Source organism: Drosophila gunungcola, unplaced genomic scaffold, assembly GCF_025200985.1.
Source record: "Drosophila gunungcola strain Sukarami unplaced genomic scaffold, Dgunungcola_SK_2 000106F, whole genome shotgun sequence".
Lineage (NCBI taxonomy): Eukaryota > Metazoa > Arthropoda > Insecta > Diptera > Drosophilidae > Drosophila > Drosophila gunungcola.
The window spans coordinates 134683-151650 of record NW_026453268.1 but is presented as its reverse complement, the minus strand read 5'-3'; the positions used below and the strand labels follow the sequence as shown (position 1 = coordinate 151650).

Genomic DNA, 16968 nt, shown 5'->3' with positions numbered 1-16968 from the left:
CGCCTCATGCATTTATTCATTTCATTTTGTTTAAGTGACCTTTTGGCCCGGCCAGCGCGTGACCTTTGACCGGGGGAACAGGTGAGTGGCTGATGGGTGGTGGGTGGTTGGTTGGTAGGTGGCTTCACTGTGATGTGTTGCCCGCTTAATGACTGCACGTAGTCGCATGTGTGAAATGTTCGTTTGTGTGCGTGGCACACTTCATTAAATGCGCATATAATTTGTGACTCGCTCTGAACTTCGAACCCGCTTTTAATTGCCTTACACGGCCCGCAGGTCACAAGGGCACAGTGGACACAAAGGACCTGGAATACCTTTTAGAAGATTGGTTTCCACCCCAGCTAGGTTCAAAACGAATTACATTATTTATTGTGTAATATCACAAAAAGTATAAATAGAAATTGAAAAAAAAATTCTAAGTTTACAACAAATCTTGAATGCCTCAAACTAATTTGGTTCACGGTTCTGCTCTTGAATTCGGATCGGGTATTAATAAGGCACAGGGCATTTCACAAACACAAAAAAATAACTTTTACAGAATTTGTTTCGATCTTAGGCAACTTTAAAAATAATATAAATATTAAGTTTAAAAAAAAAAAGAAATATAAGTTAAAAAATTATAAATTTACAACAAATCTTGAATGTCATAAAACAAATTTTTTTCACGTTTGAAACTGTTCTGTTTTTAATTTGGAAATTGATTTAATTTTCCTAAGGCACACGGCATTTCACAAATAAAATCTATCTAAGTACCTTTTAGAAGATTGGTTTCGATCCTAGCTAACTTAAAAACAAATAATATTAATATTAAATTTGTAAGCAAAAATAAATAATAGTGGAAATTGGAATTGGAATAAATCATATTCAACAAACTTTTTATGTTTAAATTAAATTTGATTCAATTTGCGAAGACTCTTTGCGTAGCAATGTCAAATTAATGAAGATTTCTGTGAAGCTCAGTTTCTTGTTGCCTTATTGGACTTATTTTATTTTGTTGAGCTCATCTGCTTTCATTCCACCCTTTCTTAGAGCTAAATAAGATTTTCTTTTACTTTGTCAGCTGAGCACCGCTCTTACTTTGTTTGCCCCAGTGATTATTTAGAGCTGCTTGCCATCTTCCCCATCCGGGGAAAAACTTCTAGCAGAATTTAGTCACAGATAGCCGCCATTTGGCCCACTGTCCCAGAAGCCAGCTACCTTGTGGTCCACCCATTTCCCCACCCAACACAATTCTGATCCCCGTGGGCTTTCCTTTCGGCCCGCCGGCCATTTTGTAGTTTGTTTTATTGCAATTGCATTACAGAGTCGCAGCTGCTGACAAGTTTGGGGGCGGGGGTGAAGATCCTCTGCCTAAAATGTTATTCATAGCCGAAGCGGAACAAACGCTTATTACACCTTTTAATTGGGAATTTATGGCAGACTTGAGTGGATGGACGAGTGGTTGGGGGTGGGGGCGAGGAAAGGCGGTTAATTTACAGCTGGGGCGGACAATGAGAGGCTTCGTTCCACCCACCACCTGCCGACTGTGAATTTATGCCGCCCACCTTCGACCCCGCGGGATAAGCAAATAATCCCCTTATAATTAGCAGCAAACAGGACACGAAAAAAGAATGAAAACGGTGACAACAACAAGGCGAAGACCCAAGGACAACAACAGGCCGCCAAGTGGTTAATGTTGAGCAAATTATTAATTTTTGGACCGCTGGGCTTAAGTGGACAGGGGGTTGTGCCTAGTCGGGCCATAAAAAGATTATACAAGCGAGCGGCGTGTTAATTTATGGCCAACAAATATGCTCGACAAAACGTTTAAGCAAGCCTCTTCTTTTCCCCCCCGATAAAAGGGCTCGCCACCAAAAGCCAAGGCCAAATGTCCTTGCGGGGCCGAAGGGCCCCAAAAAAGGGGGCGTTGGACGGTGGGTGGTGGGTGGTGGGTGGTGCGAGGGCAGTGACAGGTGGCCGTAGTCGCTTAGACCCGCTTAAAAAGTTGTAAAATTTGTTAAAATACTCGAGCGCGTCGAATAAAGAAAGCATGCGAAAAATTAAACGAGCGTAAATAATATAAAAAGCAACGACAAATGGACAACGGAATGGGCGGCAGAATATTCGTGGGTTGGGGGACCCAAAAAACAGATAGCAGCTGCATGAGACAAGTTTCAAGGAAATATCAGCACAAACGAAGTCCTTTGTTCAACTCGGCCCAGAAAGGTCAGTTGAGAAACAAAATGTTCAGCTACAAAGGTTGAGTGAGAGGTAAATGAAAGGCAAATGCGAGGCTGAAGTACAAAAAGTATTCAACATAAAATAATTAAGAGGAAAGTGCAAGAGCACTTTCGTTCCTTTATCTTTACTATTCTCAAGCATATATTTTAATTTAAAAAAGTCAATGGGGTTTTTGTTATGTATATGTAATATTGCTTGTTTTATTGTATTTCTTAAGGTAGTACCTTATACTTTTTTGTAACTTCCTTATAATTTTAAAATAGAAAATAGGAAAAACTGATAAGCCAAATGCTATTTCGTAGGGTTGGTAAAACATCGTGTGCACTATCGATAGTTTTGGCCATCGATGGTGGCCACTATCGATACTATCGATGGTAACAAAAATGCAGCTTTAAAATGCATGCTTTTTCTATAGTTTTGAACATTTTGATAAGAACGAAGGAAAAGTAAACATTTTGGTTTTTAATTTTTACTATTATCGAGTAACAGCCATATGAACGATTTCCAAAAAATCAGCAGCAACATACCAAATTAAAGAGAATTTAAAAAAAATGTATCAGCTTTTGTTAACTTTATCATATTATCTTTAAAATCATAAATGTTACCCAGTTCCGCCGCTCGATCCTATGACAGTTAAGGGATGTAGAACTCCATATCTTTCAACGACTCTCCATTTAAACGCGATATTGCGGAGACGTCTGGTCTGCTTTTTACCGATTAATGCCCAATTAAGTTTTTGGCCGGGCCTTTCACTGAAGCCCTTTGCCATCCGCACTCGACTTGTCCCGAGAACGGTTCCATTCGCCGCGCTGCTGGCACAATCAGATGGCTTTCAGTCCGCGCGGAATGCAATCAAAATGAGCTGCACAAAGCCGGAGCCGCATTATCCGATGTCTCTGACATTGTTTGGCCGGATGTCCAGGACTCCGAGGACGGACGTTAGGGTCCTTAATGAAAACTGTCAGACAATGGTAGCGATTGCCAGCGCTCTTCGCATGGGACGGCCCATGCCCAATCATCGATCTGGGAAATTATTATTAATATTTCATATAGGAACAGTCTCCGGCTCTGTCTCATTATAAAAACATTTAATAAAATTGCGATTAAATTCGCAAATAAAAGTGTGTGGAGCGACGGAGTGAAGGAATAACGTTCAACAAATTAAGTTAATATTCCGAGACAGAGGGCCGGGCGTAATTTATGGCCATTTGCATTTACATCGATTTCTGGAGGATGGGTGTCTGCTTTCGTGTCCACGTCGTCCATGATTTAAAAGTGACATGCATTATGCAAATTAATTTGACTACAAACAACGAGGCAATATGCAAAAGTCCTGCAAAAATGTAAAATGAAATAAATGGAAATAAAAGGACAAAGGAAAAAGAGGGGGAGCCCCACAGCGGGTGAAGACAATAAAAGGCAAAAAGTGCAAAGCAATCATGCCCGACAGTGCGAAATTAAATCAAATAAAACATTCAATGCAACTAAAGAGTGCGGCCGCGACCACAGAATGAGATAGATAGATTGGGCCGTCAGTTGGGCAATCGAAGCCTTCTAGTAAATTAAATATTAATTACAATAAATCAAAATGCAGTGAACAATCGGATTCCAACCGAAGAGATTGGCATCAATTCGTACCGACTTAAATTTGACAGATCTGCCAAATGCATATCCTTTTTTTTTATTTAAAAATTGCTGGCGACATTTAAATATAAAATTTATGGCATCTTTTTAAGTGCAAATATTCAGGACAGTGGAACCTGGCAAGAAAAAATAGATACATTTATATTCAAGACTTTTAAATATTTATACAAATCCTACTTTTATTGAAAAACTTAAAAAACTTAAAAAGAAAGCTGTTTAAGCTATTTTTACAGATCAAGTTATTGATAGTTGCATTTATTATTTTCAATCAACCTCTGCAGTCCTCTCATAATTTGTTTTGTTTATTATCTGGCTTTAAAGTTTCGTGTTTTTAAGAAATTTATTTATTTATTTATTTGTAATTTTTTATTATTACTTATTATTATTTATTATTATTTATTTATTATTATCAAATTAAATTTTTTTAACCCTTGAAAATGGATTAGAAATTTGCCAACGCGAGTTGTCATATATTGCATATCTGCATCTTCGGTTATATTCAAAATAGTCTTTTACTTATTCACAGTAATCTTGTTACTTTGCATACTTACTAAGAGAAGGAACTTAGCCCAAGAGCCGTTTCTTACCTTTTTCCAAGTCGCCTTGTGAGCCTCATAAGCCATATTTTACCTATTCTGCAGTCCTGCCACCTTTTTTTTAGCAGTTTGTGTCGTGCGCTAATCGATTCGGTCGCAATTTTAACACCTGGGCCAGACTGCAATAACTTAATTGCCTAGTTGACATCATTTTATGCATGCACACACCGGCAAGCATGAGACCCATGTAGTTTTAATTGCACATCATCAACAGCTGGGTGGAAAAAAACGCCGTATGCATAAATTATATATATTTCATAATATTTTTTCAGCGTCAGTTTGGCCAGCACTCTAATTCTGCTGAATTCGTTTGGATGTGTCAACAAATTTGTGAGCTATCAAATTAAAGGCTGGCGAGTGGGAATTCCCAAATGGAAGGGAAATGGCCACAAAACGGACACAAAGTGCTCACATCTGGGTGACAGAACAATGGCTGGAATTGAAAATGCAGCGTTTGAGTTTTTTTTTTTACACTTTTATTGAATTTATATTTGGTTTTTCAGATCGAATCTCTCGTTTTTCGGTTCAAATTCACTGGTCAAATTGCATGGTTCTGAATGTGTGTGTTTTGGTGTGTGTGTGTGTCCATGTGGGTGTGCATATGTCTGTATGGGTGTTTCGGTGAGTGTGTGTGTTAGTGTGTGTGGCGATGCTCAGTTTATTTGCAGCGCCTTCGTTAATTTTTGCTTAGACCTATGCAATTTAATCCGCAACTCTTGTTCCACTTGATGGTAGGATCCTGTTCTCGTACCCCTTTCGTAATTATAGTTATTATGAATTGTAATATTTCAAAGTGTCCCGTTTCAACTGGAACAACACACATATTTTCCATTGAATTCGGCATTTTTCTTATTTAACCACATTAAAATTGTTTGCTTTTTACGCCATTGTTTATGCTTAAAATTGTATTTAACATATTTACTTTAAAATTGTTTTTGCTCTTCAAGCATTTTCTCTGTTTACTTTTTCCTTTAATTAACTCTACCACAATAACAAAAAAAAAAAAAAAAAACAAACCCTCACAAAGAAAAGGAAACAACGAAAAAACGGGCTTCATAAAATTAATATACACATATCGAACGAACATAATAGTGGGGTCAACACATTTTTAATAATCTCTTATCATGTACATATTTATATCGGTTTCATTCAATTACAATATACCATATATTTATAGGTTTAGCATCTGCAACATGGACTTTATTTCACCTTATTTTATACATAGAAATTGTTGTCGTTCCTTTTTTATATTTATTTGTTTTATTTTTTGTTTGCAATGCGCCTTTTCTCTTTTTCGGTTCTGGTTTCGGTTTGATATTGAATTACATTCAATTTGCCTATAAACATTTAAACACTCTTTTCAAGTTTTGCTTAAACTAGTGCATGCGGATAGATGGATAGGAAAATCAAAATCCTGCCAGATACATATACACATACATTAACTTTAAATGCAGTTGCAGCTCCCTGCAAAGGGAAAATCGACTGTGACAAACTTCGAATGGAGGTGATGTAACTGGAATTATGTTCGGGATGATTCTGATTTCAATATTGATCCCAGAACTTGTTGGCCTTTGAAAGGAGCTTGGAAAACATTCAACACTATTATTGAGAAAATTAACAGAAAAGAAATCTTCTTGATGAGATTTTTTCTGAATTTTTTGGTCTTTACTTTGGGGTTTTCAATATACTTTTAATTTGCTAAACGTCATCACATTCATAAAATATATTTCTTTGTTTTTTTCTTCTGTTCTTTTCTGTTCTGTTCCATCTTTATCATTATAGTTATGCGTACCATATATATATCCATATAATTACGTGTAGTATGGAGAGTATTTTAAATATTTTCTTTTGTTTTTCATTTGGAGCGAAAGTGTATGAGAAGTTTGTTTCCAGTGCCTGGCTCACCAGGTTTTTGGGGGCTGGGATGGGACAGGGTTAGACCCTTTCTCTGGGGTGGGATCGCGGATCTGATTCTGATTCTAGTTCTTTATTTTCCGTGTATCTCTATCTTTCCACTAGCTTGGCTTAAAGTTACCGTGTTACTGCGTTTTTGTGTTTTTTTATTTTCTTTTCTTTTTTCTTTTCTTTTCTTTTCTTTTCTTTCCTTTTTTTTTTTTTTTTTGTTAAGAAAGTCAGTTAGAGAGTTGTAGAGAAATAGAGAGAGATAGAGATAGATAGAGAGAGACACTTAAATACACAAGTTGAATTAGCAATACGCTTTATTGGATAGTTGGTTAGTTCTCTATGTCAATATCTGCTCTCAATGGCATTTGCGTTTTGGATTTTCGTTTCGTTCGTCAAACATACAACAATAATTAATGTCGCTTAGGCCCTAAACACATCAAAATGCCCTATATATATAGGTAGAGATTATTCTGATCTGATATATGGGAGTAGCCAAAAAAAAAAAAACAAAAAATCCATAGACTAATTATGCTGATTTGCTTATATGTACACATTAAATCCAACAATCAATCGCTAATCCTAGCCTCCTCCATTCGTTTTTAGCTACTCCTCTGCTTTGCTTTCTCCCGTTTTTCTTCGCTTACATTTTACTATAGTCTTGAACTTATGCTAGTTATAAAAAAAATTCATTTTCGTACTCTTTCTTGCCTTAAATCGCAAGAGGCATCCCGTCGATACTTCACTCTGCTTTTTGTTTTTAATATGTTTAGACACCTATAGCTTATCCTTGTACTAGAGAATGTTTCAATGTGTGTGTGTGTGTGTGTGTTAGTGTGTCTGTATTTCATTTATAAATTGGAACCAGCCGAAAAAAGTTGAACAGATGTCGTTTTCTTTACCAGTTATCGTTGGAAGAGAAATCTCATCTAAGTTGCTGTATTTACAAGGTGTGTTTTTGTTTGCCTAGCCCCTTAAAAACATGACTTTACGAAAATCATCTGCCTAACTTCATAATGTTTCATAATCATTTTTACCTTACTTGAATTATCTTTGGAATCCATTTTTGTTCCACCTTTTTTCCCCTACTGCATTGTCTATGTATGTATCTTCGGTAATTTTTAGTTTTTAGAAAAATCTGATAAATACAATACGTTCGTCGGACCAGCTCTGGCTACTTAATTTAGTGATAACAGGATAAGCTCCAGCGGAGAAAAGGCCCACAGGTGGGACGAGAGCAGGACCGAAAACCGAAGGCCAAAACCCAGGAAACCAAGGAACAGAGGGGTGGGTAGGGGGAATAGGGGGAATAGGGGAAATAGGGGGAGTTGGGCGTTAGTGAAGGCCAAGAAGCAGGAGGATTTTCCCGAGCCTCGATCCTAAAATGCGATTCCTGTTGGCAATTCGGCAGCGATTCCGTGTCCCGATCCGCCGAAGAGCTATGTCCCGGGCACCGGACGAATCTCGAATCCTCTCCGGCAGAGGTCCTCCTTCTGGAAAAACCCAGCCTCACCGAGAGTCTGGCAGTTCCGGGTGCTTCGTTGTCCTCTTGCCGTGTCCTTGGTCAAGGTCGTGCCAGGTCGATGGACGTTGCTGCGGCCGGGGGGCGTGGCCGGGACGAGGGCGGCGGCGGAGCAGCAGCAGGCCACCAGTTGCAGTAGCATCAGCGTGCCGCAGGTGAGGAGGACCAGCGGCAGCAGTACCGGCGGCTGGGGCGCCGTGGAGTTGCCGTTGTTGCCGGTATGCATGGCCGCCGGATGCTCGCCTGGAACGAAACGGAAACGGAAACGGGAGAGAGCGGTCAGTGGTCGACTGGTGGAACAGTAGTAAGTGGAACAGCAATACGAACAGCGATTGGCAGGCAAGGATGCAACCACCCACTTACATTGGAAAATATATAAAGTTTTTTTTTTTGGGTTTGTATAAAGCCCCAAAATAACATACGTTTTTCTTCGTCTTTAGAGATCTAGCAAAACTGTATCAGCTCAATACCTTCGAAAATATAGGTTTTTAAGCTGGTGATTTTGAGATAGTTCGGAGAACGTTTCTCAATTAAATCATTTTAAATCGGTAGACAATCTAGTTAAAAAAATTATTTAGCGATCTTAATGTTCGCACGAAACCAAGATAAAATTAGTAAAAAGAAAAATCCTTTACATTTGTAACATTTTCAAAATATAATATAATTAAAAAAATAAAATTCGACAACAATTCATGCAAAATATCTGTTTTTTCGTAAAAGTTCCGTCAAATCTTAAGTGTTTTAATTTTTTCATCTTAGATAAGTATATCCTAAAAAATGTATTTCTTGGTTATAACTGTAACTTAGCTAAATTAATTAGTTTAAGAATTGTTCAAAATTTGTAATGCAGTTATATACCGAAAAATTGTTATTATAATTATAATTTGATTTCAGTTGTGAAAACTTTGTAACACTTTAAACCTATTTTAAGTTGACCATATCTACATAAAACGGGCCTTATGATTTTAACTGCTTTTCACATTCATCAGCGATATGCAAAGATGCAGCCCCATTAAATTCACATTTATTTACACTTTTTCATATACATGGTTAAAAAATATAATATTTTCCAATCTATTCTTTAGAATCATTTAATTATTATACTTATTATAATTATAATTCTTGTAATATTTTTGAAATTTATTTTATAAAACCTTATAGATCACTTTGTGGAATAAAAAATCTTCCTAGCAATTTTCAGTGTTAAGCACAACATTTATTTCTGAGTTTTGTGTAGTTATTCACCACAAAGCTATTTAGCTTACTACACTTTTTTAAACATTTGGTAGGCGGTGCAAAAATAAACAAAACAAAGCTTAGAGAAAGCTGATACAACCGCTTAAATATACAATAAATAATTTTGGATTCAAGAAAATCTCATTGCTCTTTGATTTACTTTTTCGCAACCAAATCGAGCAAATAAATGGCTCGCCAGACGAGAGTATATGCAAGCTATTCATATAGTTGCAAAACAATCAACAGACTGGATGCGATGGAAATCGCCGCAGACCAATAAAAGGCAGCACAAGAAGTTAATTTGGAAGTGGACTGCATCTCGCAGATCCACTAAAATACATTGATTTGAGATACGAGACGAGAGTGGAGAAGAATGGAGTAGAGTAGTGGATAACTTGGGCCTGCAGCCGTATCTGCATCTGCTGCCACTGCCATTGGCCCCCCTGGAAAATCCAGAAGCTTTATTGCCTATTAACTTAATTGCCGGCAATAAAAACGCCAAGACTGGCTAAAAAAGAGCAGCAAAAAACAAGAGCAGCATTCAAAAACTGCCCAACTACTTCGCGGTGGGTGGTTTGGGCATGGGCTTTTGGGTGTTTTTTGGATGGTTTTGGGTGCTCATGACTGTATTGGGTGGGTGGCACAGATGGCAGATAGGGAGCCATAAATTCTGGCATGAAATGCGCGATAGTCTGTCGTCGATGCGGATACTGCTGCCATACTGCTACTTCTGCAGCCCCTACAGCTTCTATGGCCTCAGCCGCCGCTTCAATTATCATGCATCGTTCGTCCTTTACGAGTTCGTTGATGCCCATCATGAGCTGTTACTTAAGAGTCCGTCTGTGTCTGCATAGGCTCCCCTGTCTGAATGTGCGTGCGACTGGGCCGCACTGTGGTGCTTGTACACCTAGTGAAAGCACTTTCTCCGCGACCTGAATGCTGATTATCGTGCCTGCTCGCTGGCAATAAAACTTCGAAAACCAGGAAAGCTGAAAGAAAAACGGCTACACATATATTCAAATTAAAAATGCGATGTCTTCGGAAAATAGCCAACAACTATGTACTTGAATAAGAGCCACAAATGTATACCTATTTTCTATTGGATACTAAAGAACCCTTTCAAACCACAACATTTTATGCACAAAATATTTATATAAAATAATACCAGCTGGCAATAAACATTTTAAAATATGCTTATGAAAATGTAATTTATTGACATATATTTTCTAAGTAAATTTATTGATATTTTATGTATTGCTAATGGCTTACCGAAAAAAATATATCTTTAAACTTTAGCCTAGCTAAACCCTATATGTTTTATGTTGTTATAATAAGTCTGTATTAATTTGTTGATAAACAAGAAATTCGTAGCTAATCAACAACATAGAAAATTGAAATTTGGAAAAAAAATAATAGTTTTTGTTTTACAAAAGAATTTAGCTTATGTATTGATTGAAAAATATAAATTGGCATTGATAAGCGTAAAAATCAACAAGATATATTTTACCAATTCCAAGTTACTTAATTAAGAGTGTGCATATAATATAAAACATGGTAAAAAGTTAAGTAAAAGTAAATGTATATTCATTTAATTCAACAAACTTTCGGCCTAGCTTTGAAATTTAGCTTTTTTAAAACGCAAGTCAAATATTTTGGGACTAATAGTGCTTTTCAAGCAATTTTCTTTTGATTATATTATTCTAATGAGTTGCAAGGCCAAAGGATCAAGGTCCAATTTTCCCCACTGTACTCGGGCAGCACGTGGCTGTGAGTATTTCCAAACTTTTCCGTGCCGAATGCTAAACGAGAACGCCAATAACTCGGCGCAGAGCGGATCGTCCAACGTCACTAATTACTAGGGAATTCGGGAAGGGAGGCAAGTGGGGCCCCAGTGGCCCCCAGTTAATATGCTTTGACATAATTAAGCGCCCAGCCAGGAAAGTTGCAAAAGACAATGAATCGTCGCCAGAGCCTCACTTATGACAGCCGGGGCCCCAGTTTTTTGCATCAGTAGTCCTATGCTCCTTCGCTTCTTCCCTCCTTTGAGTGCGTTTAAAGGCAAGCACTTGCAGATAAAAGCGCCATAGAATGTACACTTAATTGGATTGGGGGTCGGGTTCTGTGTAATCCAGTGGACCAGTGGTCCAGTGGTCCAGTGCTCCACTTCCAGTGGACTACGACTTGACCACGGAGCTGAGGCAGCAGTTCAATTAATGAAAATGACTTTGATGTGCTGCCACAGAGTCGACTTTTGTGTGGCTAGGTGTAATGATCGCCTTAAATGACCAAGTGCCGACAACAGGACCATCATGGCAGAACAAACAGCTTTAAGCGGCTTTGTTCCAGCTTTGAGGCTGGCCGAAATTATCAATAATGCAACAACCAAAGGAGGCTTACACAGGCCAAAATTTATGGCTAATACTTCCCGATACATTTTTCGCCTTATCTGAAATAACCATTTCACGTTGATTGGATGAAATTATTACTTAGCAACTGCTTGAAAGAAATGGTTGTTTATGAGTTTGAGGTATATACAGGTGTGTTCTTCTTCAAAAGGTTATTGCCAGAAAAAATATCAAACATATGCTTTCTTAAAAACTTTTTGTATTTTTGAAAAGAATCTTGTAAGATATTGCTAAGCAACTTTGATAAATATTAAACTTTAACTCCCTGAGTGAGATGTTAAACAATTTAAAACGACGAGTTTTTATATTTTAGTGTAATATCAAACTTGATATAAGCTATTAAACTATTTTAAATCAAATTAAAATTTATAATGAAAATAAAATGAAATGGATCATCATTCTGTCGATTTTTGTTTCATTTTTAAATGTTGTTATCCCAATTCTTTGCTACTGGTAGCAATCGTATAGTACAACAAGACCCACCCACAATTCCAATTTAGCAAGGTATTTAACTTTAACGTAAATCAAAAATTGTAATTAATTTTGAATTTGAAGAGTTTATTTTTCAAGTGCAGCAGAAAGTGAGCAGCAAAGACAACAATCGCCCGAATAAGGACTCAGAGCCAAAGGTGAACTCTGATTTCGAGAGTGGATTTCGAGTGATGACGAAAACGAAGGCGAACGAATGAATTCGAGAAGACTTTCGAGACAATGGAGTAGAAGCACGCTTCTGTGGAGAGCGTAGAAAATTAAATTTAATGCTAAATGCACTTGTCTGTTTGATTTGGACTCGTAATTGTTAGGAGGAAACACAATATAAAAACTCAAATTTAATGAGATATTGATTTAAAGAACTTTTATATGAAAATTCTCTGATTCTAAAGAACCTAAATTCATAATTACGATTTTCTCGTTGAGGACAAAGAACAAATCAGTTTTTGTGTAAGTCTTTGACTAAATATTAAATGTTTTACCACACCCAACAAACTTCAGCAGGCGAAAATAAGCTGAAATCGAATCCTCTTCAACATTGGAGCATGAAATGGGATTCAGTTCGACAGTCGGAACGAAATGGGAAACCAAAACTTGCCCGACTTCGTGTTCTTGATTTCTGTACTAATTTGCGGAGATGCCGCTGAAAGCTCATTTACCGACTTAGGTATGCTTCGCCGCTCAAAGAGTTCGACTCATCCGGAAGGGGAAATAATCCCAGAACCCTCGCCCACCAAAAATATAGTAGAAGTTACCGGAAGAAGGGGGTGATCTCTATATTCACTGGCACTTGAACGCCTTTGTGTCGATTTCAATTTGGCTGTTCACATCCAGCGGTTTCAGCACAGAAAACAAGCAGTTTAGTAACAAACAAGGTAATTATTAAAAAAATATAAAATATATAAAAATAATAAATCAAACAATTAATGAAAAATTAAATATCGGGGGTGGTAAAGAAATCACTAGAAATTTCATAAATCTTTATAAAGATGTGTATGCAACAATATATTTTAAGCCTAATCTGTTGGATTTAATTTTTTTAATTTTTAAGTGCATTCGGTGTTGAGAAATATTAAATATTATTAAATATTAAATTATTAAATAGCAATAAACAATAAAGCAAAGACTGCAAGATCTGACATGCCGACCATAACATGGTCCACATGTTTATCCGGTTTGCTTATAAAATAGTCTATTTTTATATGAGAAAACGACCAATTGCTGATGGATTTTTTAGATATTTTTGGGTGGGTGGTTGCGCCCCCTCCATAACATCAATACCCTGTCCTGCGGCAGTTTTGCCCAAAACGTTGAGCGCAAACAACTTGTGTTAATTACTTAAGTTTCAGCAGTTGTTCCACTTAACAAGTTGCCGCTCCTTGCTGCTTCTTCCACACTCTCAGCTGCCATATCTTCTGCTCCGTTGTTGTTATTTTAGTCTAATTCCATGGCGTATTTGTTGTAGCGTGCCGCTTACACGCCAAAGTCATTTGCGCTCAAGTTGTTAAACTTTTTGCTTTGTAAGCGCTTTTTTCCGGCCTCAGCGGAAGCGGCGAATGCCGGGCGGAAGGCGGTGGGCGGTGGGCGGTGGGCGGTGGGCGGTGAGCGGAGGGCTGCCCAAAAAGGGGGAGTGGCAGTCAGCAAAAGCCGGAGAAATCCTCCGGCGAACTGAACTGAACTGAACGGAGCCCGGCCAAAAAGAGAGAGAAAGGCATCTGCGGCATAAACGAGTCAAAACTTGCGCAAATGTTGGTACCCAAAGTTTTTCTAACTAATTTTCTTTGACTTTACCAAGTGTGTGTGTATGTGTGTGTGCGCGAAAATGTGAGATATTGGCAGCAAATTGAGAAGATATAAGTTGCAGAGCCAATAAAATCGGACATTTATGGAACGGCGCATGAATATGCTTAAAATAAATTAGGCATCAGCCAAACTGCCCTTACAGAACAAATATGGAAAAGTTTTGAAAAATTCAGTAAAATACAGGAAACCATTCTACATGTAGCCACCAAGGTTTAAATTTAAAATCCAAGAGGGTACTAGACTTTCTTAATACATCTATATATGAACTACACAGGCTGGCACTCGAAATTTTGCAAAGCATTTTAAATTTTGATCACCATTTCCTTCTAAATTCTGTGAGTCCCAAGCATCTTCAGATCGGCAAAAAAATTCTTTATTTTCGAATATTTTTTAAGAACGGCAAGGTAAAACAGCGACCGGAAATATTAAAATTGTGGTTTAAAAATAACTATTAAGAACTTACGATTCCGCTTCGTTGGGAACCTTTTTTTATGTGAATAGTCAAAGGAAATTATTTTAAAAATGTTCAAATATTTGTTTACATGTATGCAGATGTTCCATTTCGCAAAAACTAAAAAGCAGATTGCTCATACGCAAAGTTGTCGACTAATTGTTGGCAAGCACCCCCAGCTTCTTTTTCCACCCCGGAAATTCTCCACTCGCCCACCGTCTCTGCGGGCTTTTAGAAAAAGTTGTCGTCAATCACAGGAAGCGCTCGTCTGTCAAATAAAGCCAAACAAGCTTAGTTGACTTTGGGGCGCCGCACATTTGTCTTGCTGTGCTGGGCCATTCGGAAAGTGACCCCCAAAACCCTCCTCTTAGCTAGCTTCTCTGCCCAACTAACCCCTGCACTGAGAAAAGCCTGTCCGAAAACCAGATCCCAGCTTAGACAAAACTTAACGTTTTGGATTAGAAAGAAATATTATTTTTCTTGAAAATATGGGCTAATTTGTATGAGGCATCTTAACATTTAGAAAAGGTTCAAAAGCTATTGGTATTAAAACTTAATCAAGATTTATCATTCTTAAGCTTAAACTGAATTTTTAAAATACTTAGAACATTCAATCAATATATGAAATTTTCTTAGTTCAAATTAGTCTAATTCAGGCATCACGAGAAGCTTGAACTCTTTTGTAAAGGTCTCCAACAGAATGCAGTGAAAAAAAGAACGTCGACTTTCCAAATGAATCCAAAAACATTTTTATTTTTTAAATATATTTTCATATAACTTTAAACATCTTTATCTGTGAATCCCCTACTCGTTTCTGTGGCACTGCCACATAACTTCTTTTAAAACAAATATACTGAGTCGCTATTTTAATATTGCCAAACTTAATCCATTTGACTCCTATGGTATGAAATCAGAAAAGTATCTATATCTGAAAATGAATGTTTTTAAAGGTGGAATAGGTAACTGGCACTTAATATTTTTAAAATAAATGTAACTAAGAGCTGCCAAGTCCACGATCCAAAATTATAACAAACAAATCGTCCCTTTGCATCTGACAAATTAAATGAAGTCGCGGTGCATTATTTTTAAACTTATTTATAAGTGATGTAATTAATTTCAATTATTAAAAAAGAAATATGTAGTTCAAATCTGAGTAAGTCAAAAAAAATATTATCTTTTGTTATCTCTTCATATAGCTAATTAAATTAAACCAAATTTGCACTCATTTTTAAAGAATCTAAGCCAGCTAATTGTCTTGCAGAGCCAAGGTTAAGCATGCTATTTTGCTCCCCAAACTTTCGTCGGGATCAAAGTACCTTCCCGTTTCTCCCAGTGCACGCACAGCAAGAACAACACTCATATTTAGGTAAGGCAAAGCGTTTTGCATACCGGGCTACTCACCATCGACGATATGCACGCGCACCGACGACGGATTGGCATTGGAGGGGGTGCATGTGTAGAGTCCCGAGTCCTGCGTGATGGCCTTCTGCACCAGGAGCCGGCTGGTGGTCAGCACACCTTTCTCGGTGACTAATGATATGCCGCCGCGAGGTGAATCGAAATTTATGATCTGAAATAAATAACGCCGACGAGCGGCGGCGGGGGAAAGGCAAACAGCTTAAGTGCCAGGACACAAATTTTTTGGGGGCATCCCTCCGAGAGAGATTGCTAAATTCCAGTTGTTGTGGCTAGTATTTCTGTATTCTTGTATTCGTGTATTTGTGTATTTGTGTATTTGTGTATTTGTGTATGTTGTTCCTTTTCGGGATGCTGTGATGCTGCTGCCCTGGCCTGGCATGTTAGTTAAATTTTTATTAATGACATCGTGTTAGTCAAGCCAGGGTGCGCTTTAGCTCCAAAGCTTAGTTATGCCAGGCAAATTTCTTATTTCGCCAGCAACTCCCGAAAAATAACAAACATAAAAAATGGCAACCGACAACAGTATTTCCTTGACATTTGCACAAAAAAGGGAAAAACTCGGGTGCCTCACAAGAAACATGGTTTGGTGGGTTGAGATTGCGGCTAACCGAAAATTTGGTACCTTAACAGGGGTTCGGCTTTTTAGGGAGGGGATAAAGGTTCGTTGAGTTAGGACTCACTGTAAATATTTATATTGGTATAAAGAAAGATAACAATAAATCGATCGATTTGTGGCATTTTATTGTTATTTATTATTATTGCTCATTGGTTGTTCCTTGAAATGGCCTTAACATTTTTAAACAAATGCGTAGAGCATAAAGGACTTTTACAAATAAAACAATTTAATTGGTTAAGTTAAATTAAAAACAATAATAAGCCAACAAATCTCTAAGCTATCATAGAAGACTTGACATATTTGGATTATCCTTTAAACCATTTTTAAAAGTAAGTTTTGACTGCATCAGTTTGTGATAGTTGGGAAAGCGGCAAGTGGAAATTCCCAGGGGAACGGGTGGAAAGACTTGTACTTTGCACGGACATGGACTAATAATCGTTAAGGTCCAAGAAGTCGACCGGAGGACCCTTGTCAAACGTAGTTATTGATGCCGCTGCTGGGCTCCATTACGACTGTATTAAATTGGTGTACCTGGGACAGCCATGAATATGTATATCTGTACATTTGCTCTGCAGACACGTGCACATGTCAAGTGGTTTAGTTGCGGTTTTGTGGTATTTTTCGTGATTTTGTGTGCGTTTTTTTGGGGGGGGGCTTTCAGC

At 37.7% G+C, this 16968-nt stretch overlaps 1 protein-coding gene across 4 annotated transcripts in view; it reads right to left on the bottom strand.

Moving 5' to 3' along the window:
• Window positions 1-4914: 4914 nt before the first annotated feature.
• The window catches only part of LOC128265264 (zwei Ig domain protein zig-8), a 122641-nt gene continuing 110587 nt past the window's right edge, over window positions 4915-16968 (bottom strand). For 3 of the 4 annotated variants that reach the window (XM_053001147.1, XM_053001146.1, XM_053001148.1), the window contains 2 exons: window positions 15673-15841; window positions 4915-8127 (listed from right to left, as the gene is read on the bottom strand). In XM_053001147.1, the coding sequence (XP_052857107.1) occupies window positions 7802-8127; window positions 15673-15841 (495 nt within the window). In that variant the 3' untranslated portion in view covers window positions 4915-7801. Of the gene's footprint in view, window positions 8128-15660; window positions 15842-16968 lie in introns of all 4 variants that reach the window. The other variant, XM_053001149.1, reaches the window with a different exon arrangement.